Source organism: Bufo gargarizans, chromosome 3 (genome assembly GCF_014858855.1).
Source record: "Bufo gargarizans isolate SCDJY-AF-19 chromosome 3, ASM1485885v1, whole genome shotgun sequence".
NCBI lineage: Eukaryota > Metazoa > Chordata > Amphibia > Anura > Bufonidae > Bufo > Bufo gargarizans.
Window position 1 is genome coordinate 448217463 of NC_058082.1, and position 19752 is coordinate 448237214.

The 19752-nt window shown below is 45.8% G+C and overlaps 1 protein-coding gene across 2 annotated transcripts in view; it reads right to left on the reverse strand.

Moving 5' to 3' along the window:
* Positions 1-19752, reverse strand: part of LOC122930275 (ras-related protein Rap-1A) — a 50140-nt gene that overhangs the window by 7118 nt on the left and 23270 nt on the right. For both annotated transcript variants that reach the window (XM_044283521.1, XM_044283522.1), the window contains exons 3-7: positions 18191-18280; positions 12290-12358; positions 9447-9503; positions 3413-3553; positions 2672-2815 (exon numbers count right to left, since the gene is read on the reverse strand). In XM_044283521.1, coding sequence (XP_044139456.1) covers positions 2672-2815; positions 3413-3553; positions 9447-9503; positions 12290-12358; positions 18191-18247 — 468 coding nt within the window. In that variant the 5' untranslated portion in view covers positions 18248-18280. The remainder of the gene's footprint in view (positions 1-2671; positions 2816-3412; positions 3554-9446; positions 9504-12289; positions 12359-18190; positions 18281-19752) is intronic.

Here is a 19752-nt window from a genome sequence, read left to right on the forward strand (position 1 = left end):
ACTGATGCGTGACAAAAGACTCATGTACACAGAGCCATTGAAATGAATGGGTCAGGATTCAGTGCGGGTGCTATGCATTCGTGTGAAAGGCCTAAGTGAACCTGATGATTGTAGCTGTCTTGACTGTTGATAACCACGTCCACCTCTTCGTGTAACATTTGCACCGAAAACTCCAAGCAGAGGTTTACACTTAAAAAACAATGTAAGGCTACTTTCACACTAGCGTTCGGCTGTCCGCTCGTGAGCTCCGTTTGAAGGGGCTCACGTGCGGACCCGAACGCTTCCGTCCAGCCCTGATGCAGTCTGAGCGGATCTGCATCCATTCAGACTGCATCAGTCTGGTGGCGTTCAGCCTCCGCTCCGCTCAGCAGGCGGACACCTGAACGCTGCTTGCAGCGTTCGGGTGTCCGCCTGGCCGTGCGGATCCGTCCAGACGTACAATGTAAGTCAATGGGGACGGATCCGTTTGAAGATGCCACAATATGGCTCAATCTTCAAACGGATCCGTCCCCCATTGACTTTCAATGTAAAAGTCTGGACGGATCCGCTCAGGCTAATTTCACACTTAGCCATTTTTTGCCAATATAATGCAGACGGATCCGTTCTGAACGGAGCCATCTGCATTAATATGAGCGGATCCGTTCAGAACAGATCCGATCGAACGCTAGTGTGAAAGTAGCCTAAGAATACTACATCGAGGTGTGCGAAGCGCGTATGTATACATATGCATACATCAACAAGAACTTGTGCTCTTAAAATGTATACACCAGCAGTGTAATCCTGGGGCTCTGATCGGTTACCATGGCAGCCAAGACGCTACTGAAGCCCTGGCTGCCATGGTAAGCTCCCTGCTGCAGTGTGTACTGCACGGTCGTGTGCAGCCCGCATCATAGACCCATTCACCTAAATGGGTCCAGGATCCGGGATATGAGTGCTACAGAGTGCTTCTGGCTGTGCCTCCGCACTGCAAAAAAGTAGTGCATGCACTACTTTTTTGCGGTGCGGGGGCACCAAGCCCACAGAAGCACTCTGTAGCACACATATCCCGGATCATGGACCCATTCACTTCAGCATGCACTACTTTTTTGCGGTGCGGGCAGTCTGATGCGGATCGTGAACCCCATTCAAGTGAATAGGTCGGCGATCCTCATGCAGCTGCCCCATGGTCTGTGTCCGTGCATTGCGGACTGCTATTAGTGGTCCGCAGCACAGGCAAGGCGCCCTTACATTCGTGGGCATGAGCCCAAAGTGTGTTTTACATACTTTTATATGTACTTTCTTTTATTTGGATCTTGATTATTATTTTATCTTTATCATTTTTTTATTTTATTAAACTCGTCTGCAGACATTACTTTTGCTGTTTAAACACATGCCAAGTAAATGCTGATGCCAAATAATTGAGTCACCTGTAGAACGAGGTACACTGACTCTGAAAGGAGGTACACTAACTGACTTGTAGCCTGCAGCGGTGTTTGTCTCTGGCAGATTTTACTGCCCGATAAGTTTTCAATACCCCTCGTCACTTCCTCCTCGTTCCGACGTCTACTCTAGAAGGAGGCGTGTACTGCCGGCCCTACTGTGATGCGCGTGCGCTAATACTAGTTAGCGAACACGCCCTCTCTTGCTTTGTGGAACGCAAATGCGTCCCACAGGCAAGATTCGATTCCTCTGCAGTGCAGGATGGGTCGCCAGGGGAAGAGCCGCTTGTGGCTTTGCCGACCACTGGTATATTCTAACAGAGGCGTTACCATGGTGATGGGGACGCTTCAAGTTAAAAATATACCATCGGATTGGAGAAAACTCTGATAGGGACTCCTGACTTTACATTGAAAGTCAATGGGGGGCGGATCAGTTTGCAATTGCACCATATTGTGTCATCGTCAAACGGATCCGTCCCCATTGACTTGCAGTGTAAGTCAGGACGGATCTGTTTGGCTCGGCACGGCCAGGCGAACACCAAAACAACTTTTTTTTTTTTTTTTAACTTTCCTTCATATCCGTGGATTCTCTAAAAATCAAGGAAGACACACGGAAGAAAAAACGGACAGGGATCACGGAACAACGGAACCCCGTTTTGTGCATGAGGCTTAATACTGTACGGAGCTGCTGTACAGTATTACAAAGTTTTATGCAGATAGACTTTGCATGAAGCATCCCAAGTCAATTCGCTCATCCCTAATCACTATCATTTCTGATCTGGATACAGGAGAATGATGGGGGATTATGTTATGCTTGCACTCAAAGTAAAAAAGCCTGTAAAGAAAAAAAATAAAATCTACCACCAACCCCAACCCACCTGCATCGATGCAGGCGGGTTGGGGGTAGATTTTTTTTTTCTTTACTTTACAGGCTATTTTACTTTGGAGGTACTGACGGCAGCTGTTAGAGAAGGCAGCAGCGCTCCTGTGAGCGCCACGGCCTTCTGGCAGCTTATCAAGCACAAAGTGTCTGTGCCTGGTATCGCGCCAATGCCTTCACAAACAGCTGACCTGTGGGGGACCCGAGTGCCATACACACCCACCAATCAGATACGGATTACCTATCTGGAGGATAGGTCATCAGTTAAGTGCCAGAAACCCCTTTAAAAGACCAATCTGTGCTTTTATTGGCTCACTGGAAAACACTAATAAATATATTAGAATTTACATGGAGAAACTAAAGGGTCACTCACCTCATTTACGTTGATTTTAGACTTTGCAGAAGATTCTAAAAAGGCACAGTTATTCCACTGTCTGGCTAGATTTTGTCCCTGCTCTTTGCCAACTACCCGTTCATCTTCCAAATCACATTTATTGCCAACTAATATCATGGGAACCTGTAATGGAAGGAAAAAACAAACAGGTGAGAAATAAATGGGCACACAGCACACCTATAATCAAAAAGGTGGTCTTTTCCTCTGCATGTGAATGGGGTCTTAGAAAATGTAACTGTCCTGTGGGACACCTTAGGAGGCACACGGCTGTACCTATTATGCGGTCAGCAAAACGCAGATACCGACCGTGTGGGCCCCATTGTATAAATACCAGACAACATAGGACATGTTCCTGTAATTTGTGACCTGGCCGCACAGATGTGGACAGTACATGGATGACATCGTGTGCTGTGCAACTACCCCCCTCCCCCCCCCCCCCCAATTAGAAATTAATTTGTCCACATGCAATCCAGCAAAAAAAAAAAAAAAAAAAAAAAGTGGATCGGACGTGGACTGAAAATACGGTTGTGTGCATGAGGCCTTAGGATAAACTCTCACCCATGCTCTTTTCCACAACCATAAAAATACAGATATGAAAAAATAAAGTCAAAGCAGCATCTAAACCAGCGCAGCTAAATACATTGTGCTCAGTGAAGGCCGACAGAGGATAAAAGTTCGGATAACATGCACATTGCTTATTTGAAGCTATTTCAGACTTACGTCTTCTGTGTCTTTAACTCGCAAAATCTGCTCCCTTAAGTCTTGTAGGTCATTAAACGTAGATTGTGCTGTGATAGAGTATACTAGTGCAAATCCCTGACCGTTCTTCATATACAAGTCTCTCATAGCTGTGAATTGTTCCTAAATTAATTAAAAAACAGAATGAATAAATCATGAAAAATATGCAATATGCTAAATAATGTCACGTGAAAAGGCCATAACTACTCTAGAACATAAAACATCTTGAGCGTCAGATAGTCCACTGAGAGTTATGCAGCTTACGTGTTAGGCTAAGTTCACATCTGCACTCGCCGTCCCGTTATAAGAGCAGAAAAACGGAAAGCCGGAATTAGACTAACCGGTAATTCAGTTTCCACGAGATCACCACGACGGCTACAAGGAGATTGACCCCTGACCTCTGTAGGGGCAGGAACAGAGAGAGGGTTTAAATCCCCCCCTCCCACCACCAGCACCAGTGTGTCCAAAATTACAGAGACAGAAATAAGTGGTGAGAACAGAAAAAATAATGAACCGAGAGGGTATTACTTCATAACCTCCCAGGTAAGACTAAAGGAAGGGTAGGGAATATATGTGCCGTCGTGGTGATCTCGTGGAAACTGAATTACCGGTAAGTCTAATTCCGGCTTTCCACCTCATCACCACGACGGCTACAAGGAGATATAAAAAATTATAGCTTAGGGGGGGACGACCGCCTGAAGGACCTTACGTCCAAAAGACAAGTCTGAAGTAGATAGGTCTAACCTATAGTGTTTAGTAAAGGTGTGGATGTTAGACCAAGTAGCAGCTTTACAAATATCCTCAAGAGAAGCTCCGGCCCGCTCGGCCTGGGAGGAGGACATAGCCCGGGTAGAGTGAGCTCTCAAATTTGGGGGGCACGACAGACCTTGGGACTCATAGGAGATGGAAATGGAATCCTTTATCCACCGTGCCAAGGAGGACCTGGAGGCTTTTAGACCCTTATTCTTACCTGAGAATAAGACAAATAGGTTGCTGGATTTATGGAAACCTTTTGATACCTCAAGATACCGTAAGACAGAGCGTCTTACATCTAGAGAGTGGAAGCTAGATTCCCTAATATTAGAGGGATTACTGCAAAAGGAGGGTAAGACTATCTCCTGGTTACGGTGGAAATCCGATACCACTTTAGGCAAAAATCCTGGGTCTAACTTAAGAATGATTCTGTCATTGGTGATACGGAGATAGGGTTCCTGTATCGATAGTGCTTGGATCTCGCCTAGCCTTCTTGCGGACGTGATGGCCACCAAGAATGCAGTCTTAAGCGATAGATGTTTGGTGGAACAACTAGATAGGGGCTCAAATGGAGCAAGAGTCAAGCCAGTGAGTACCGTATTGAGGTCCCAGTTGGGGATCCTAGATTTTAGAGAGGGACGTAGTCGGGAGGCAGCTCTCATGAATCTTTTGATCCAGCGATGACTGGCTAGATCTCGATCAAAGAAGCAAGCAAGTGCCGAGACCTGTACCCTCAGGGTAGAGGGTCTAAGACCTAATTCAAGCCCCTGCTGGAGGAAGTCCAAGATTTTCAGAAAATTGGGCGGCTCTAAATTTGGGGCAGGGTTGCCAATCCAGGTACAGAATCTCTTCCAAATCTTTAAGTAAATTGAGAAGGTAACCTTCTTCCTACTCGCTTTTAGGGTGGCTATCACTTGGTCTGAGAGCCCTTGGGACTTCAACCTCTGGACCTCAGGATCCAGGCTGACAGCTTGAGGAAGCTCGGATCTGGGTGTAGGATTGGCCCCTGGTGAAGCAGGTCCCTCCTGGAAGGAAGAGGCCAAGGGTCCTCTACTGATAGATTTTTTAAAGAAGAGAACCAGCTCCTTTTCGGCCAATAGGGAGCTATTAGAATTAGTGTCGTATCTTCTAGGTAGAGTTTCTGGATTATCCTGGGAAGTAGAGGCAAAGGTGGGAATGCATAACTGAGATCCCAGTCCCAATGAATCGTGAGCGCATCCAGCGCCCAGGGATTGTCCTGTGGGTTTAGCGAACAGAACGTTGGTACCTTTGCGTTCTTCTTGGAGGCGAACAGATCCACTTGTGGAGTGCCCCATCTTTCTGCCAGAACCTGAAATACTTCTTGATTCAGGGACCACTCGGTATGATCTATTAACTGGCGACTGAGGTAGTCTGCTTCTACGTTCAGTATTCCTTTTAAGTGAATTGCGGAGATGGAACTCACATGGGATTCTGCCCAGTTGAAGATCTTCCTTGCAATAGACATCAGTTTCTCCGATCTCGTACCTCCCTGGTGAGAGAGATAAGCCACAGTCGTCGTGTTGTCCGAAAGGATTTTTACGTGCTGACCCACCAGAAGGGTCTCTGCAGCCTTCAGGGCTTTCCAGACTGCTTCCAGCTCTCTGAAATTGGAGGACTGAGAGCGGGTTGTTGGAATCCAGGAACCTTGGAACAAATGATCTCCCACTTTCGCTCCCCATCCTTTTCCGCTTGCGTCCGTAAGTACTTGAATGTAGGGAACCTTCTCCCAGGCAACTCCCAAGGACAGATTGCTTGTGCTTTTCCACCAATTCAGGGAGGTCTTCACCGCTAGGGGAATCAGAACTTTGTGATCCAAGGAGGACTGTTGTTTGTTCCAAGTTCTGAGGATCCATGCTTGGAGAGATCGGAAGTGGGCCTGACTCCATGGGACGGACATGATACAAGACGAGAGAAGACCCAGGAGGCTCATAGCTTCCCTTATGGGACATGACCTCCTGTTCTGGAAACGTCGAACCTGTAATTGAAGGTTTTTGACCTTGTCTGGTGGAAGGAAGGTATGCTGCGTTCGGGAATCCAGGATGACGCCCAAGAACTGGATAGTGCTGGAGGGCACCAGGTTCGATTTTTTCATGTTCACCAACCAACCCAGATTTTGAGTGAGAGACAGGAAGGTTTGTAGGTCTGTTCTGAGTTTGTTCTCCGAATTCCCAATTAAGAGGAAATCGTCCAGGTACGGTATAATCACCAGACCTTTGTGTCTCAGGAAGGCCACCATCTCGACTACCAGCTTCGTAAACACTCTGGGTGCAGATGATATCCCAAAGGGGAGGGCCGTAAACTGGAAGTGATGAGTTACTCCCTTGTGGTCCTGGATGGCGAACCTCAAGAACCTTTGTGACTCTGGATGAATTGGGACATGATAGTAGGCGTCCTGAAGGTCTACTGAGCACATCAGGGCGTTCCTCCCTATTAACGGAATCAGGGACTTCAGGGATTCCATCCTGAACTTCCGATAAATGACAAACTTGTTCAGGGCTTTCAAGTTTATAATTGTGCGGAATGAGCCCTCTTTTTTCTCTACCAAAAACAGGTTCGAATAGAACCCTTGTCTTTGCTGTGTTGACGGGACTTGTACTATCACGTCCGTCGCCAGAAGACTTTGGACCCCTTGCAGAATCTTTTTGCGCACTTTGGGGGAACTTGGGTTGGTGACAATGAAGCGGTTTGGGGGAGATGAAGAAAGTTCGATGTGGTACCCGGATTTTATTATGTCCCGAACCCAAGGGTTCAGGGTAGTAGACTCCCAGGGAGTCAGAAAATTCTTCAATATCCCCCCAACTCTGGTGTTATTGCTTGTCCGAGGGCTTATTCTGGGAGGAGAGGTTGTTCCTACCCCTGCCCCCTTTTGGGTAACTCCAGCGTCCTGACTTCCCTTTATCCTTAAAGGGTCTATTCTGGCTGGTGGGGGCCCGAAAGGGATATCTCCTTTTATAGGGTCTCTCCTCTGGGAACCCCTTTTTTTTGTCCGCCGCTTTCTCCAGGATACGGTCTAGGACGGGCCCAAAGACGTATTCCCCCGAGAACTGGATGGAGCATAGTTTCATCTTTGATGTGTTGTCACCTGACCAGCTCTTCATCCACAAGGCACGGCGGGCCGCATTAGAGAGCCCGGCATCCTTTGCCGCAAATCTGACAGACTCAGCTGAGGTGTCTGCCATAAATGCTGTGGCGGATTTCAATAGGGGGAGGGACCTTAGGATCTCATCCCTGGAAGTATTATCTCTGATGTGAGATTCCAGTTCCTCTAGCCACAGCCTCATGGATCTTGCCACTGAGGTAGCTGCGATGTTTGTTTTTAAAGTGAACATCGCCGCTTCCCACGATTTTTTTAAGAGGCTATCTGCCTTCCTATCCATGGGATCACGCAGCTGAGAAGTGTCTTCAAAGGGCAAGGCAGTCTTCTTATTGACCTTTGCCACTTGAATGTCGACCTTTGGTGTTTCACTGAAAATTTTTGCTTCGCTCAAGTCAAACAATAGCCGGTTCTTAAAGGACCTGGACACCCCCAACCTCTTTTCCGGGTTGGACCACTCGTCCAGCACCATATCTCGTATGTTCTTGTTTATTGGAAACACCTGGGTCTTTTTAACCCCGAGTCTCCCAAACATCTCATCCTGGACCGAGTGGGCTCTAGGGGTTTCTTCGACCCCCATAGTGGCCCGGACCGCCTTTAGAAGGTCTGGCATCTCGTCCAATGAAAAGCAGAATCTTCTATCTGATTCTGAAGTATCAATATCAGAGGAGGCCCCCTCGTCCTCCCAGGCTCTAGATGATGAGGCATCTTCCTCTATCATCTCCGGGTCTGATAAGGAAGGAGATGGACCCCTAAGTTTTTTTGGTGGAGGTGCATCCCTGGGTGAAGGCATCTGGGATAAGGAGGTTCTTACTTCCTCATGGATCATGGACCTTAATTCGTTAAAGAAGGAAGGCTGTTCTTCAGCGATAACGCTAGAGATGCAGTCTTTGCAAAGCTTTTTGCGATAGTCGTCCGGAAGCCGTTTAAGGCAGGACACACACTTTGACTGTTTTCTGATTTTTTTCTGGGCCTCCTTAGCGACCTGGGAAGAATAACCCCTATTAGCCATACTAGGTATACATGGAACTAACAGTTAGAAGCCCCAAGCCAGAGAAGTGGAGGAGGAGGAACAAGCAACCTGGTACGGTGTCTAGGAACAAGTAACAGGGTGGAAAAAAGCGCTTCCCCACAGGGGAACTTACTGCAGGCGGCACAGAAGGGTCTCCAGGGGAGCGGGGTTCGGTCGACATGACTGCACGCTGCTCCGATGTACGCCGGTACACTGAGACATTCGGCACCGCTGGCGCCGAAAATTTGAATGGGAGACGCCTCTGAATGACGTCACTTCCCTCGTCCACCGGAAGTGACGTCTGCCGCTTTCATGAAGCGCTTAGGAGCGCACCTGGCGATAGCCAAGCCGGCCCGGCGGGAGAACGCGACCCGGGAGCAGGCTCACATATTATAATGGAGCGAGTCCTCCCTCCTTCACCCCTGCCCAGCGTTAGTACGAGGATCGCAGGAGGGCAGGGGGAACACCCGGTAGGTGTCAGGAAGTTACATTCTCTTCATCTCCCCGCAGGGAGACTCTCTCTGCCCCTGTCCTCTGTAGGGACAGGAAACACTGGTGCTGGTGGTGGGAGGGGGGGGGGGATTTAAACCCTCTCTCTGTTCCTGCCCCTACAGAGGTCAGGGGTCAATCTCCTTGTAGCCGTCGTGGTGATGAGGTGGAAAGGACGGGTTTGTCACATAACTGAGCCGAACGGAGCCTACGGACCCCATGGAAATATAATGGGATCCGTTAGATTTCCATTCAGGGGATTGATTTTGTAGCGGGGACAACAGAGCAGAAGGACGGAAAGGTGAGCGCAGATGTGAACAAGCCCTTACGGCTTACATTTCTGGACTGCAGCAGGCAATGGTGACTGAGGGCAAGTTCACATGCAACAAACTTGCAATAGAACTTTCTGTGACTGAAGTTCTGCACATATCTGAACAGGGTTGTTCCTGCAGCACATACAAAACAGTTGTAGAAAGCCGAACTAGACTAAAATGATGTCAAATGTGAACTGTCACATGTAGAGAGCGAGAAATAATAACTAATGAAGGTAAAGCAGTTCTGCATCATTGTGAGACCATTGAGCGAATTCAATTATAAAACAGAACTAGACTAGAGAAACAAAAGGCACAGACTGCCAAGTGACTTACAGTTCCAGCTGTATCGAGAATTTCAAGCATACATTGTTGTCCTTCTACCTCCACTTGCTAAGAAGAAATACCAGAAGAAACCATGAATAATATTGATGTACATTCACACATACAGATGAGTATATTATAATATTATACACACTGCAAAATATTGTGTAGATTCTACTTATGCTGCCCAAAAAAAAAAAAAAGCTCTGACCTAACAAGGCTGGACCCCAGACCTCTGAAGGGGTCCTTTGGTATCTGGCATCAACACAATAGCAGCAAATCCTATAGGGATAGGGGGTCATAAGTATTCCCCTATCCACAGGATAGTGATACCACTGGACCCACCAATCACGAGAACGGGTACAGCGACCGGCCATCTCTGGCACTCCCACAGAAATATGAAGCGGTGCCGCACTTTTCCGACCAGCCACTCTGTCCATTTCACGGGGGCTCCACATGGCACGTGGCTCCCATTCTTGTGATCGGTGGGGGTCCCAGCAGTAGGACCCCCACAAATCTTATTCCCGATCCTCTAGATAGGGGACAACTTGTTATAACCAGAACACCCCGAGGTGTGGTCTCCAGGGATTGTTTTTCTAGCACACGTCACAGATGCTCGATAGAATAGAGATCTGGGGGATTTGAAGGACAGTGTGCACCAGCTGGCCTTCCTCCCATAGTGCATCCTGGTGCCATCTCTTCATTTAGTAAGAGACACGACCACCCTTGACAGTGCACATGACGTAAAAGAAAATGCTATTTATCCGACCAGGCCTTCTTTGTCCACTGCTCCAAGATCCACATGCCCACAACAAGCGTTTTTGGTGGAGGACAGGGGTCAGCACTTGTGGATATGTGGCTACACAATCCAATATACAGCAAGCTGCGAGGTACTGTGCTCTGACACATTTCATTTAATGCTGGCTATGATACAGTTCTCCATTATTTTTAAAATATGGCACAGAAGGCTATATAAATATGGGGGGGGGAGACACACATTTCCCCCCCCCGCCTTTAAAAATGTCCCGCACCAGCCTCCAAAGATGCTGTCACATTCATCATTCATGTGACTGCTACAGACAATCAATGGTCCCAGCAGTCATGAATGTAGGAACAGAACATGACCACTGCAGCCAGGAAATGGCTGCAGTATTCAGTGGGGATCAGAGTGGCAGGACATTTAAAACACTAGTAAGGTTTTTCACTTTTTAAATTTTACACAGCCCACGACACAGCTAGATAATTGGGAACGTGTGAATGTTCGTTCGACAATCTGCCCGTCTAAAGGCGCAGCAGATCTCTTGCTACCCCATATATTCAAACCATTGATAGATGCCACTGTGAGAGATAACGTTACCCACTGATGGCACCTTCTTACCTATCGGTCTAAGTCTCTGTCTGTATATTATATTGATACATCCTTATTATGCTCCCAAAAAGCAGCACTATTGGTGAAAAGGGGCTTTGGGCGTTGTTTAGCGGGGGCAATTGTACCCAGTAGTTTAACGCTGATTAGGGCATCATACTGACAACTCCTAGTGACAAGTTCTCTTCACATAAACGTTCAATCTAAGGGTCCGCAAAACACGGACACCAGCCATGTGCACTCACACATTTTGAGGACCGCACTTGGACGGCCCTGTGATAGAAATGCCTATTGTTGTCTGTAAACAAGAATAGGACATGCTCTATGTTTTTTTTGCGGGGCTGCGGAACGGAACTACAGATGCAGACAGTGTGCTGTCAGCATCTTTTGCGGCCCTATTGAAATGAATGGGTCTGCACCTGCTCCGCAAAATTGCGGAACGGTTGTGGACCCATTCATACAGACGCGTGAATAGAAACATAGAATGTGTCGGCAGATAAGAACCATTTGGCCCATCTAGTCTGCCCAATATATCTGAATCCTATGAATAGTCCCTGGCCCTATCTTATATGAAGGATAGCCTTATGCCTATCCCATGCATGCTTAAACTCCTCCACTGTATTTGCCGCTACCACTTCTGCAGGAAGGCTATTCCATGCATCCACTACTCTCTCAGTAAAGTAATACTTCCTTATATTACTTTTAAACCTTTGCCCCTCTAATTTAAAACTGTGTCCTCTTGTGGTAGTTTTTCTTCTTTTAAATATGCTCTCCTCCTTTACCGAGTTGATTCCCTTTATGTATTTAAAAGTTTCTATCATATCCCCTCGGTCTCTTCTTTCTTCCAAGCTATACATATTAAGGTCTTTTAACCTTTCCTGGTAAGTTTTATCCTGCAATCCATGGACCAGTTTAGTAGCTCTTCTCTGAACTCTCTCTAGAGTATCTATATCCTTCTGGAGATATGGCCTCCAGTACTGCGCACAATACTCCAAGTGAGGTCTCACCAGTGTTCTGTACAGCGGCATAAGCACTTCACTCTTTCTACTGCTTATACCTCTCCCTATACAGCCAAGCATTCTGCTTGCATTTCGTGCTGCTTTATTACATTGTCTTCCCACCTTTAAGTCTTCTGAAATAATTACTCCTAAATCCCTTTCCTCAGATACTGAGGTCAGGACTGTGTCAAATATTCTATATTCTGCCCTTGGGTTTTTACGCCCCAGGTGCATTATCTTGCACTTATCCACATTAAATTTCAGTTGCCAGAGTTCTGACCATTCTTCTAGTTTTCCTAAATCCTTTTCCATTTGGCGTTTCCCTCCAGGAACATCAACCCTGTTACATATCTTTGTGTCATCAGCAAAAAGACAAACCTTACCATCGAGGCCTTTTGCAATATCACTTATGAAGATATTAAACAAAATTGGTCCCAGTACAGATCCCTGCGGAATGGACCCCAAGCGGAATCATTCTTTATGACATTTACCTTTCTGTAGGAATCTTCTATGGTAGGGTCATACTTTTCCACAAAAATTCCTTGAACAAACTGCACCGTCTAACAAAGAGTAAAAAAAATAATAATAATTACACAACAGTTCACCGGCACGAGAGGAATATAAATCCACGATTACATTCTACACATTCACCCGTCTTGTTGAGGTCGTAGGACTTTTACAAGATGCGGTACAGATCTTTGCATAATGTCGGATGTAGATATTGGAAGGTTTATTGTATATATTACTTGATTCTTAAGCTTCAGCACAGCGTCTCAGTGCCACTCCTCACGTAGCAGACACATCACGCTTTAAACCTTCCCTTTCATATACTGACATCATTTAGCCTCTCCTTGTACAGATACTCATAACTCTTCACTTGATGTGTGGATAGATAATACACATATATATATATATATATATATATATATATATATATATATATATACACATACACACATACATACACACACACACACACACATATATATACAAAAACACTACTTACAAAAAGCTAGGGATATTTGGCTTGTGGGTGAAATTTCCAGGTGAACCTAAAATGCACTCTAACCTTCTCAGGTGAATTTAATGTGACCTTCTCTAAACTTCTGAATGCACATGTCCAACTGTTCAATGTTTTAGCACAACTTTATGTTCTCTAACAATGAGCTTAACGACAAAATTCACAACAGGTGTTTGATCCATGAATTGCCCAATAAAGTTTCCTGGTTCAATTAGAATTGGTAATTAAACTGTCCTCCTCATCATCATGCTGTTCACATTTTGAAATCATGAGACCAAAACACCACCTAACAACTGATCAACAGTACCTCACCATTGGGAGGCTTCAAGCAGAATGTTCTCAGACAGGAGTGTCATGAGTAGGTTGCAACAGAGATACAGAGAGACTGGAAGAGTGACAGAGAGGCATAGAAGTGGACATCCATTGGCCACATCCCACACTGATGACCGCTTCATTGTGAACAATGCCCTGCAGAACCAGATGATGAATGCCACACAACTTCAGACACATTTAAGAGAGGTGAGAGGCACCCAAGTGTCACGTCAGACCATTCAAAACCGTTTACATCAATGTGGTCTGCGTGCTAGACGACCTGCAAGGGTACCTGACCACAGGCATCATCGTCGTAGATGCTCCCTGGATCATCCAAGCTGGACGAGGGGCCAGTGGGCCTCAGTGCTGTTCACTGATGAAAGTCTATTCACGCTGAGCAGAAATGATGGCCGCCAACAATGTTGGAGAAGGTCAGTGAGAGCACTATGCATCAGCCACTGGTGAACCTTTGGTGGTGGTGGTGTTACAGTGTGGGCAGGTGTGTGTGGTCAATACAGAACTGCCCTACACTTTGTGAATAGTACAGTACCAAGCCCATACTCTGCATGAACTACACTGGCCTAATTTCAACTTCATGGACGACAATGCACTAGTTCATCGAGGTTGCATTCCCCTTCATCATTTACCAGGCAAAGTGCAGTGCTTGTCCTAGTGGCTGTGCCTGGTACTGCAGCTTAGTCTCATGCACTAGAATGGGACTTAACAGCAGTGAGCTGCAATACCAGGAACAGCTGCTGCAAAACGTATGGAGCGGTGCCTAAGGAAGGGCCAAAAACCATCAAAAAGCTGGAACATCCTTTATTTACCTAGTTACATTGATGCTGGAAGAGATTCACGGTCTATATTTCATAAACCGCTGCCGGACACTTATCTCACCTAACAAAAGGATCGCCATGTTGATATCCAGTCGCCCATATACATTAGATGCACTGCAGGTTCACCTCACATTAATCTAACATTTATGGCCAGTTCCAAACTACCTGCCCATGGCTTGTGGGCCATCTTTTAGAAATTCCAAATGAATTTCGATGTGGATTTATGCATTTCCGCACCAAAGGCCGCATGTGTTACTCGCATTTTTTGGTGCACATGCTGCGGATTTCAAAATCAGCAGGTCATTTTGCACATGTAACGAAAAAGCAACATGTACGTGAGATTCGTGAAATGATACTGTATAATGCTGTGATTTTTATGCAGGAGGATCCGCCACATGTTCAGGTAGTCTTACAGTGTACATAAGAAGAAAAGCCACGAAACAGCGCTCTCACACTGACTAAGCAGATGACCGGAGTAGTTGTTGGCTTTTGCTATACTGCTGACCTAGCCTCTCTTCTCCGTCGACATTGCAGCGGTAAGCAGTGTAATTACAGCTCCGCCATCTCTATGCACTTCAATGGGACGGCTCCCTCCTATTCACTTCAATTACACCTGTTCGCCGTCAACATTGCAGGGGCAACAGAAGAGAGCACAGCGCTCGTACAAACACTGGGGTTCTCTTCCCACAGCTGATCAGCGGGGGTGCCAGGTGTTGGCTCCCCGCAAACCTGATATTGACGTCCAATCCTAAGGATAGGTGATCAATATAACAAAAGCAGACAACCCCTTACTGTTGTCCTATATAATACCCACGACTGCTGATGTGTTTTAGTAAATATATGAATTCCCCATGCAATAAGAGTTCTGAATCATCTTTACTTATGACTCTGCAGTGTTGTGCCTCTGTTACTCCTCCAAGAAATAAAATGAATAACCTCACAACTAATGTTACTGTTCGCCTTGTTAAATGGAGTGTTTCCAACTTTCCATACAGGGGTAGTACCGATTTCTGATTGGACAATGTGAGGCTGTGCAGGGACACACCCAGTTGTCAATTTATTCATATATTTCTAGTAGGACTAAAAAACTAGATAAAAGATACTCTAGAACTTTAAAATGTAAGGGAATACGATTATTTACTAGAACTGACATGTCAGGAGGGCTAACACCCTATACAGTATTCACCTCAAACCGGCTGGGAGCGTTAGTGCCTGCATGACCTGTGTCTACATTGTGCTCAGATAAGCACTCCAGCTAAGTGGGAAAACAAGTTCCATCGCCTCGTGCACATGAGCAAAATCATAGCCGTCCATCTGTACATGTACGAGCTGCGTGGGAATAACCTTTGATCTTGCATAATGTTTGATGAACTTGTCCAAACAAAAGCCGAGGAGAAGAGGTTTTCCTGCAGCCTCATCTGTTCTCTGCTGTGCTGGGCGGCAGAACCGACGCTCATTCTCATGTTTCACACATCAATGGGAAGCCCTCATGTATTTCATTACTTAGATGTCAATCGGTAGAAGAGGAAGACATTTTCCCTGTATTGTCCGTATAGAAAGGACAGCAGGGTGTGTACATGCTTTATAGTAGCAGAAATGAATGAAAGTCAATACACAAGAAATGTCAGATTACAGCGGCCTCCAGGAGGTGATGGAGTACCATAATACCTCACAGCAGGAAGATGGCTAACCTACAGCATCCTAGAGCTGTGCCCGTGCCATCAATGTCACATAGCTGGCAACCCACTAACTGCAGGGATCCAACAAACAATGCCATGATCAAAAAGGTGACAATGGCATCTAAGTGGTTAAAGGGAGGGAGGGGGCTTCCTCTCACACAATTACAACGCCCTCACCTTCCCACAATGCGATCGTGAGATGCCAAGGGGATACCATGGTAGCCTGAGGCACTACAATGGAACACAGGCAGAGATGCCTAATAAACCCGTTTCAGCAGGATCTAATAGGCATTCGGTTAGTCGTACTAAACCTGATGTAATACACTGCAATACAGAAGAATTGCAGTGTATTATATTTACAAACAGTTAAATATATATTATTTACATAAAATAAATATTTACAAACAGTTTTTAGAGGGGGGAATAAAAAAAAAATATATAGATCTGACCTCTGTAGTATGTATATGTGTGACCTCTATAGTGTGTGTGTGTGTGTATATGTATGCGTGTATATATCAAAAATAGGCAGCACTCCAAGGATTAAATGAAAAAATAATCACCTTTTATTCACCCATGTGGGCAGCACAACGTTTCGGCTCAGCACTAGAGCCTTTCTCAAGCTTAAGAAAGGCTCTAGTGCTGAGCCGAAACGTTGAGCTGCCCACATGGGTGAATAAAAGGTGATTATTTTTTCATTTAATCCTTGAAGTGCACCACTGATCCGATATTGATGACCTAGCCTGAGGAATAGGTCATTAATATTTTACTTCCGGATAACCTCTAACTTTTATTAGAACGGAGCCCCACAAGGTGGTGACTGACCCGGGTCCTGCCACCACCAAGGCGGCTCCCCATAGAAGTGAATAGGAGAGCACCGCGCATGACCGGCCACCGCTCTGCTATTTTCGCCAACCCAATAGCAAATGAATGGAGGGCAGCTGTGCATGCACAGTGCACCCTCCTTCACTTTCAGGGCTCCATTCTCGATATAGGTGCAGGTCCCAGCAGTGGACCCACACCTATAAGACAATGGGGGCATATCCTAGCGATATGGCCCCATTGTCTGTCATGATATAACCCCTTTAACAAATTATTATAATTTTTTTATATTTTGTGTCATTCACCACACAGCATTAGGCTCTATTCACATGTCCGCAACGTGTTTTGCGCATCCATGGATTCGAAAAACACGGACAGCGGCAATGTGCGTTCCACATTTTGCGGACAGCACATTGCCGGCACTAATAGAATATGCCTGTTCTTGTCCGCGGAAAGGAAAAGGACATGTTCTATTTTTTTGCGGAACAGAAGTGCGGACCCGGAAGTGCAGATCCGCAATTCCGTGTCCGGGCAGCACATCGTGCTGCCCCATAGAAATAAATGGGTCCGCAATTCAGTTACGCAAAATGTGGATCGAAATTGCGGACGTGTGAATGGAACCTAAATGTGTAGTCTCTATTCTGTGGGTCAGTTTAGGCGTCCATACACATTAGATAGTAGGTTTAATAAACAATCCATCTGGTGATCGATCATTTTGCAGACATGACCGCACACATTTTAGTCCATCAGTCGGCCAAAAATCTTCTTGTTGTTAAATTTCCACCGACGAACGTTCATCCGATCAATTACAGATTTTTATCAATTCCTGCAAGACTACGGCAATACCAAACTGCACATGGACAGCTCCATTCACAGCAGAGCCGTAACTTTATTGTGTGCTGCAGCTTTCGGGACACGTACGACCACTGTTAGGCTGGAGGAATTAAAGATTGCAATTCAGATTCTATTGTGCCAGAGAAAACAGATCCGTCCTCACTGACTTACATTGTGTGCCAGGACGGATCTGTTTGGCTCAGTTTCGTCAAGCTGATGCATTCTGAGCGGATCCTTTTCTATTCAGAATGCATTAGGGTAAATCTGATCTGTTTTGGACCGCTTGTGAGAGCCCTGAACGGATCTCACAAATGGAAAGCCAAAACGCTAGTGTGAAAGTAGCCTTATACGGAGCGGTATGTTTTTAGGCCTGCCAGTAGAATACCTATGAGACACTGAATCTGGCAGGGTCTAACAGGCTTCCATGCATGGCAGACCTGGAGACCGACACTGCAGGGACTGTCACAGTGGTGGGACGGCGGACAGGCGAGTGGTATTTTTTCCTTTTTATGTTCAGGTGGACAAGAGAGGACCCCAGGGGTTGTCAGCTCCAAGCCGGGACAGACAACCCCTTTAAGTCTGATCCTGCAGTCATATTTCTTTCTGTTCCCTACTTGTTAACCATACCTTTTCAACTGCTACACAAATAGGAAAAAGATGAAGGGGATTTGACTGCATGATCAGACTATACAGGACTTTTTGTGGTCCGTAACCATGGAGAAAGTCTGCATAAAAGATATACCCTAAAATGAAATTCTTAAAATAAAGAATATTAGCAAAGTTGCATCCTTCAATCTATCAGGAAGAGTAAAGTAATTAATAAAATGGTTAGTGGTGGTCCTTTCCTTCAATCTTAGGGTCCTTAGTAATGTAGATCTAGACGTTACTTACCAGTGCGGATTTCCCAACGCCTCCAGAACCAAGGACCACGAGCTTGTACTCGCGCATTATGGTTTTTGGTTTGTCAAATACTGATGCAAACTGTAAGGCGAAAGAAAGTTTATTTAAAAAAAAAAATAATTACAACAAACTATGTACATAGACACAGGGATTATGGGGGAGATTTATCAAAGTAGGACTGGTTTAGCTGCCCATAGCAACCAGATTCCACCTTTCATTTTCCAATGGAGCTGTGAAAAATGGAAGGTGGAATCTGATTGGTTGCTATGGATAACTAAGCTTTACACCAGTTTGATCTCATCCAGCAGCTTTCACCCCTCCCCCCGTTCAGAACACATGCATGCTCAGCCGAGTCGTGCAGGCATGTATATGGGGGGGAAAGAGGTTGAAAAGAGATCGCCTAAGCAATGGCGGAGTGTACAGCCAGCAGGCATCTCCTGCTGCTCTAGCACCAGTTGGTGTATATTCCCATGCAGGTGATCATGTCACCTAGACAAGACCACTGAGGGCAGTGATTGGCGGCAGTGTTCACATGGTTAGATGGCACGTAATCAGCTGCACAGAAGTATAAAGAGACCAGCGGGGACCATAGGATCGGAGGTGCTGGGGCAGCAGGGGGTTAAAGGGGTTTCTTTTTTATTTTAAAGCATTCCTTACATTTAAAAAATATATACCAGACAACCCCTTTAAATCAAGATATACTGTTACATTAGGTTCTCTATTATATAAGGACAAAACTGTAAAATGAGCTGCACATAATGAAAACCTACTCTGAATTTATATGGCTTTTCGGGATTTCTCAGAGGACGTCTCCTCTTTGCCAAGTTCGAATGCACTGTCGTTCCAAGTACTTCCTCCCGGCTCGGCAGAAGTATGCCTTTTTATGGCAATCTGTCTCCTAACTTCGGAGATACTTGTTCACCCCGACGAATAAGGAGAATGACACAGCCAGCAATAAACATCTTTGTTCCCATGTTTATTCTGTCTCTATTATTCTATCACCCATCAGCCGTAGTAATGGAACGCCATGCCATAGCTGCAGCGCGCTGAATTTTAGGCATCAGCGCCAGAGAAAAATGAATGGGAGGGGAATGCATCTACAGCAGCAGCAATACCACAATGCTGGGAGCACTTATATGGTAAATTAAGCAGGGCTCTGTTCACACTTGCATCATGGTTTCAGTTTATGACACTCTGAGCTCTGTGGCTTTGACCGCAAAACAAGCACTATATGCTGCACTACTACCACCATCAAGTGATGAACTCCCGAATAAGACCACTAGACCAGAACCTATGTACAGGATGAAGGTCCCCTCTAACACTGTACAGCAAGGTGGCTGCACATACACAAATCTTATTCACTTCTATGGGAGTTCTGAGCACACTGCAGACACCACTGGCCTCAGCAGCATACAGCACATGGGCAGACCATTGCTGCAGTGAGGTGAGTAAACATTCTTTCATTAGATTATCACAATTGCTAGTTGTGGGAGTTTTTCTTTTTAAATACCACGAACAAGCAATTTAAGAGGTAATGCTGGCTAACGGTGCAT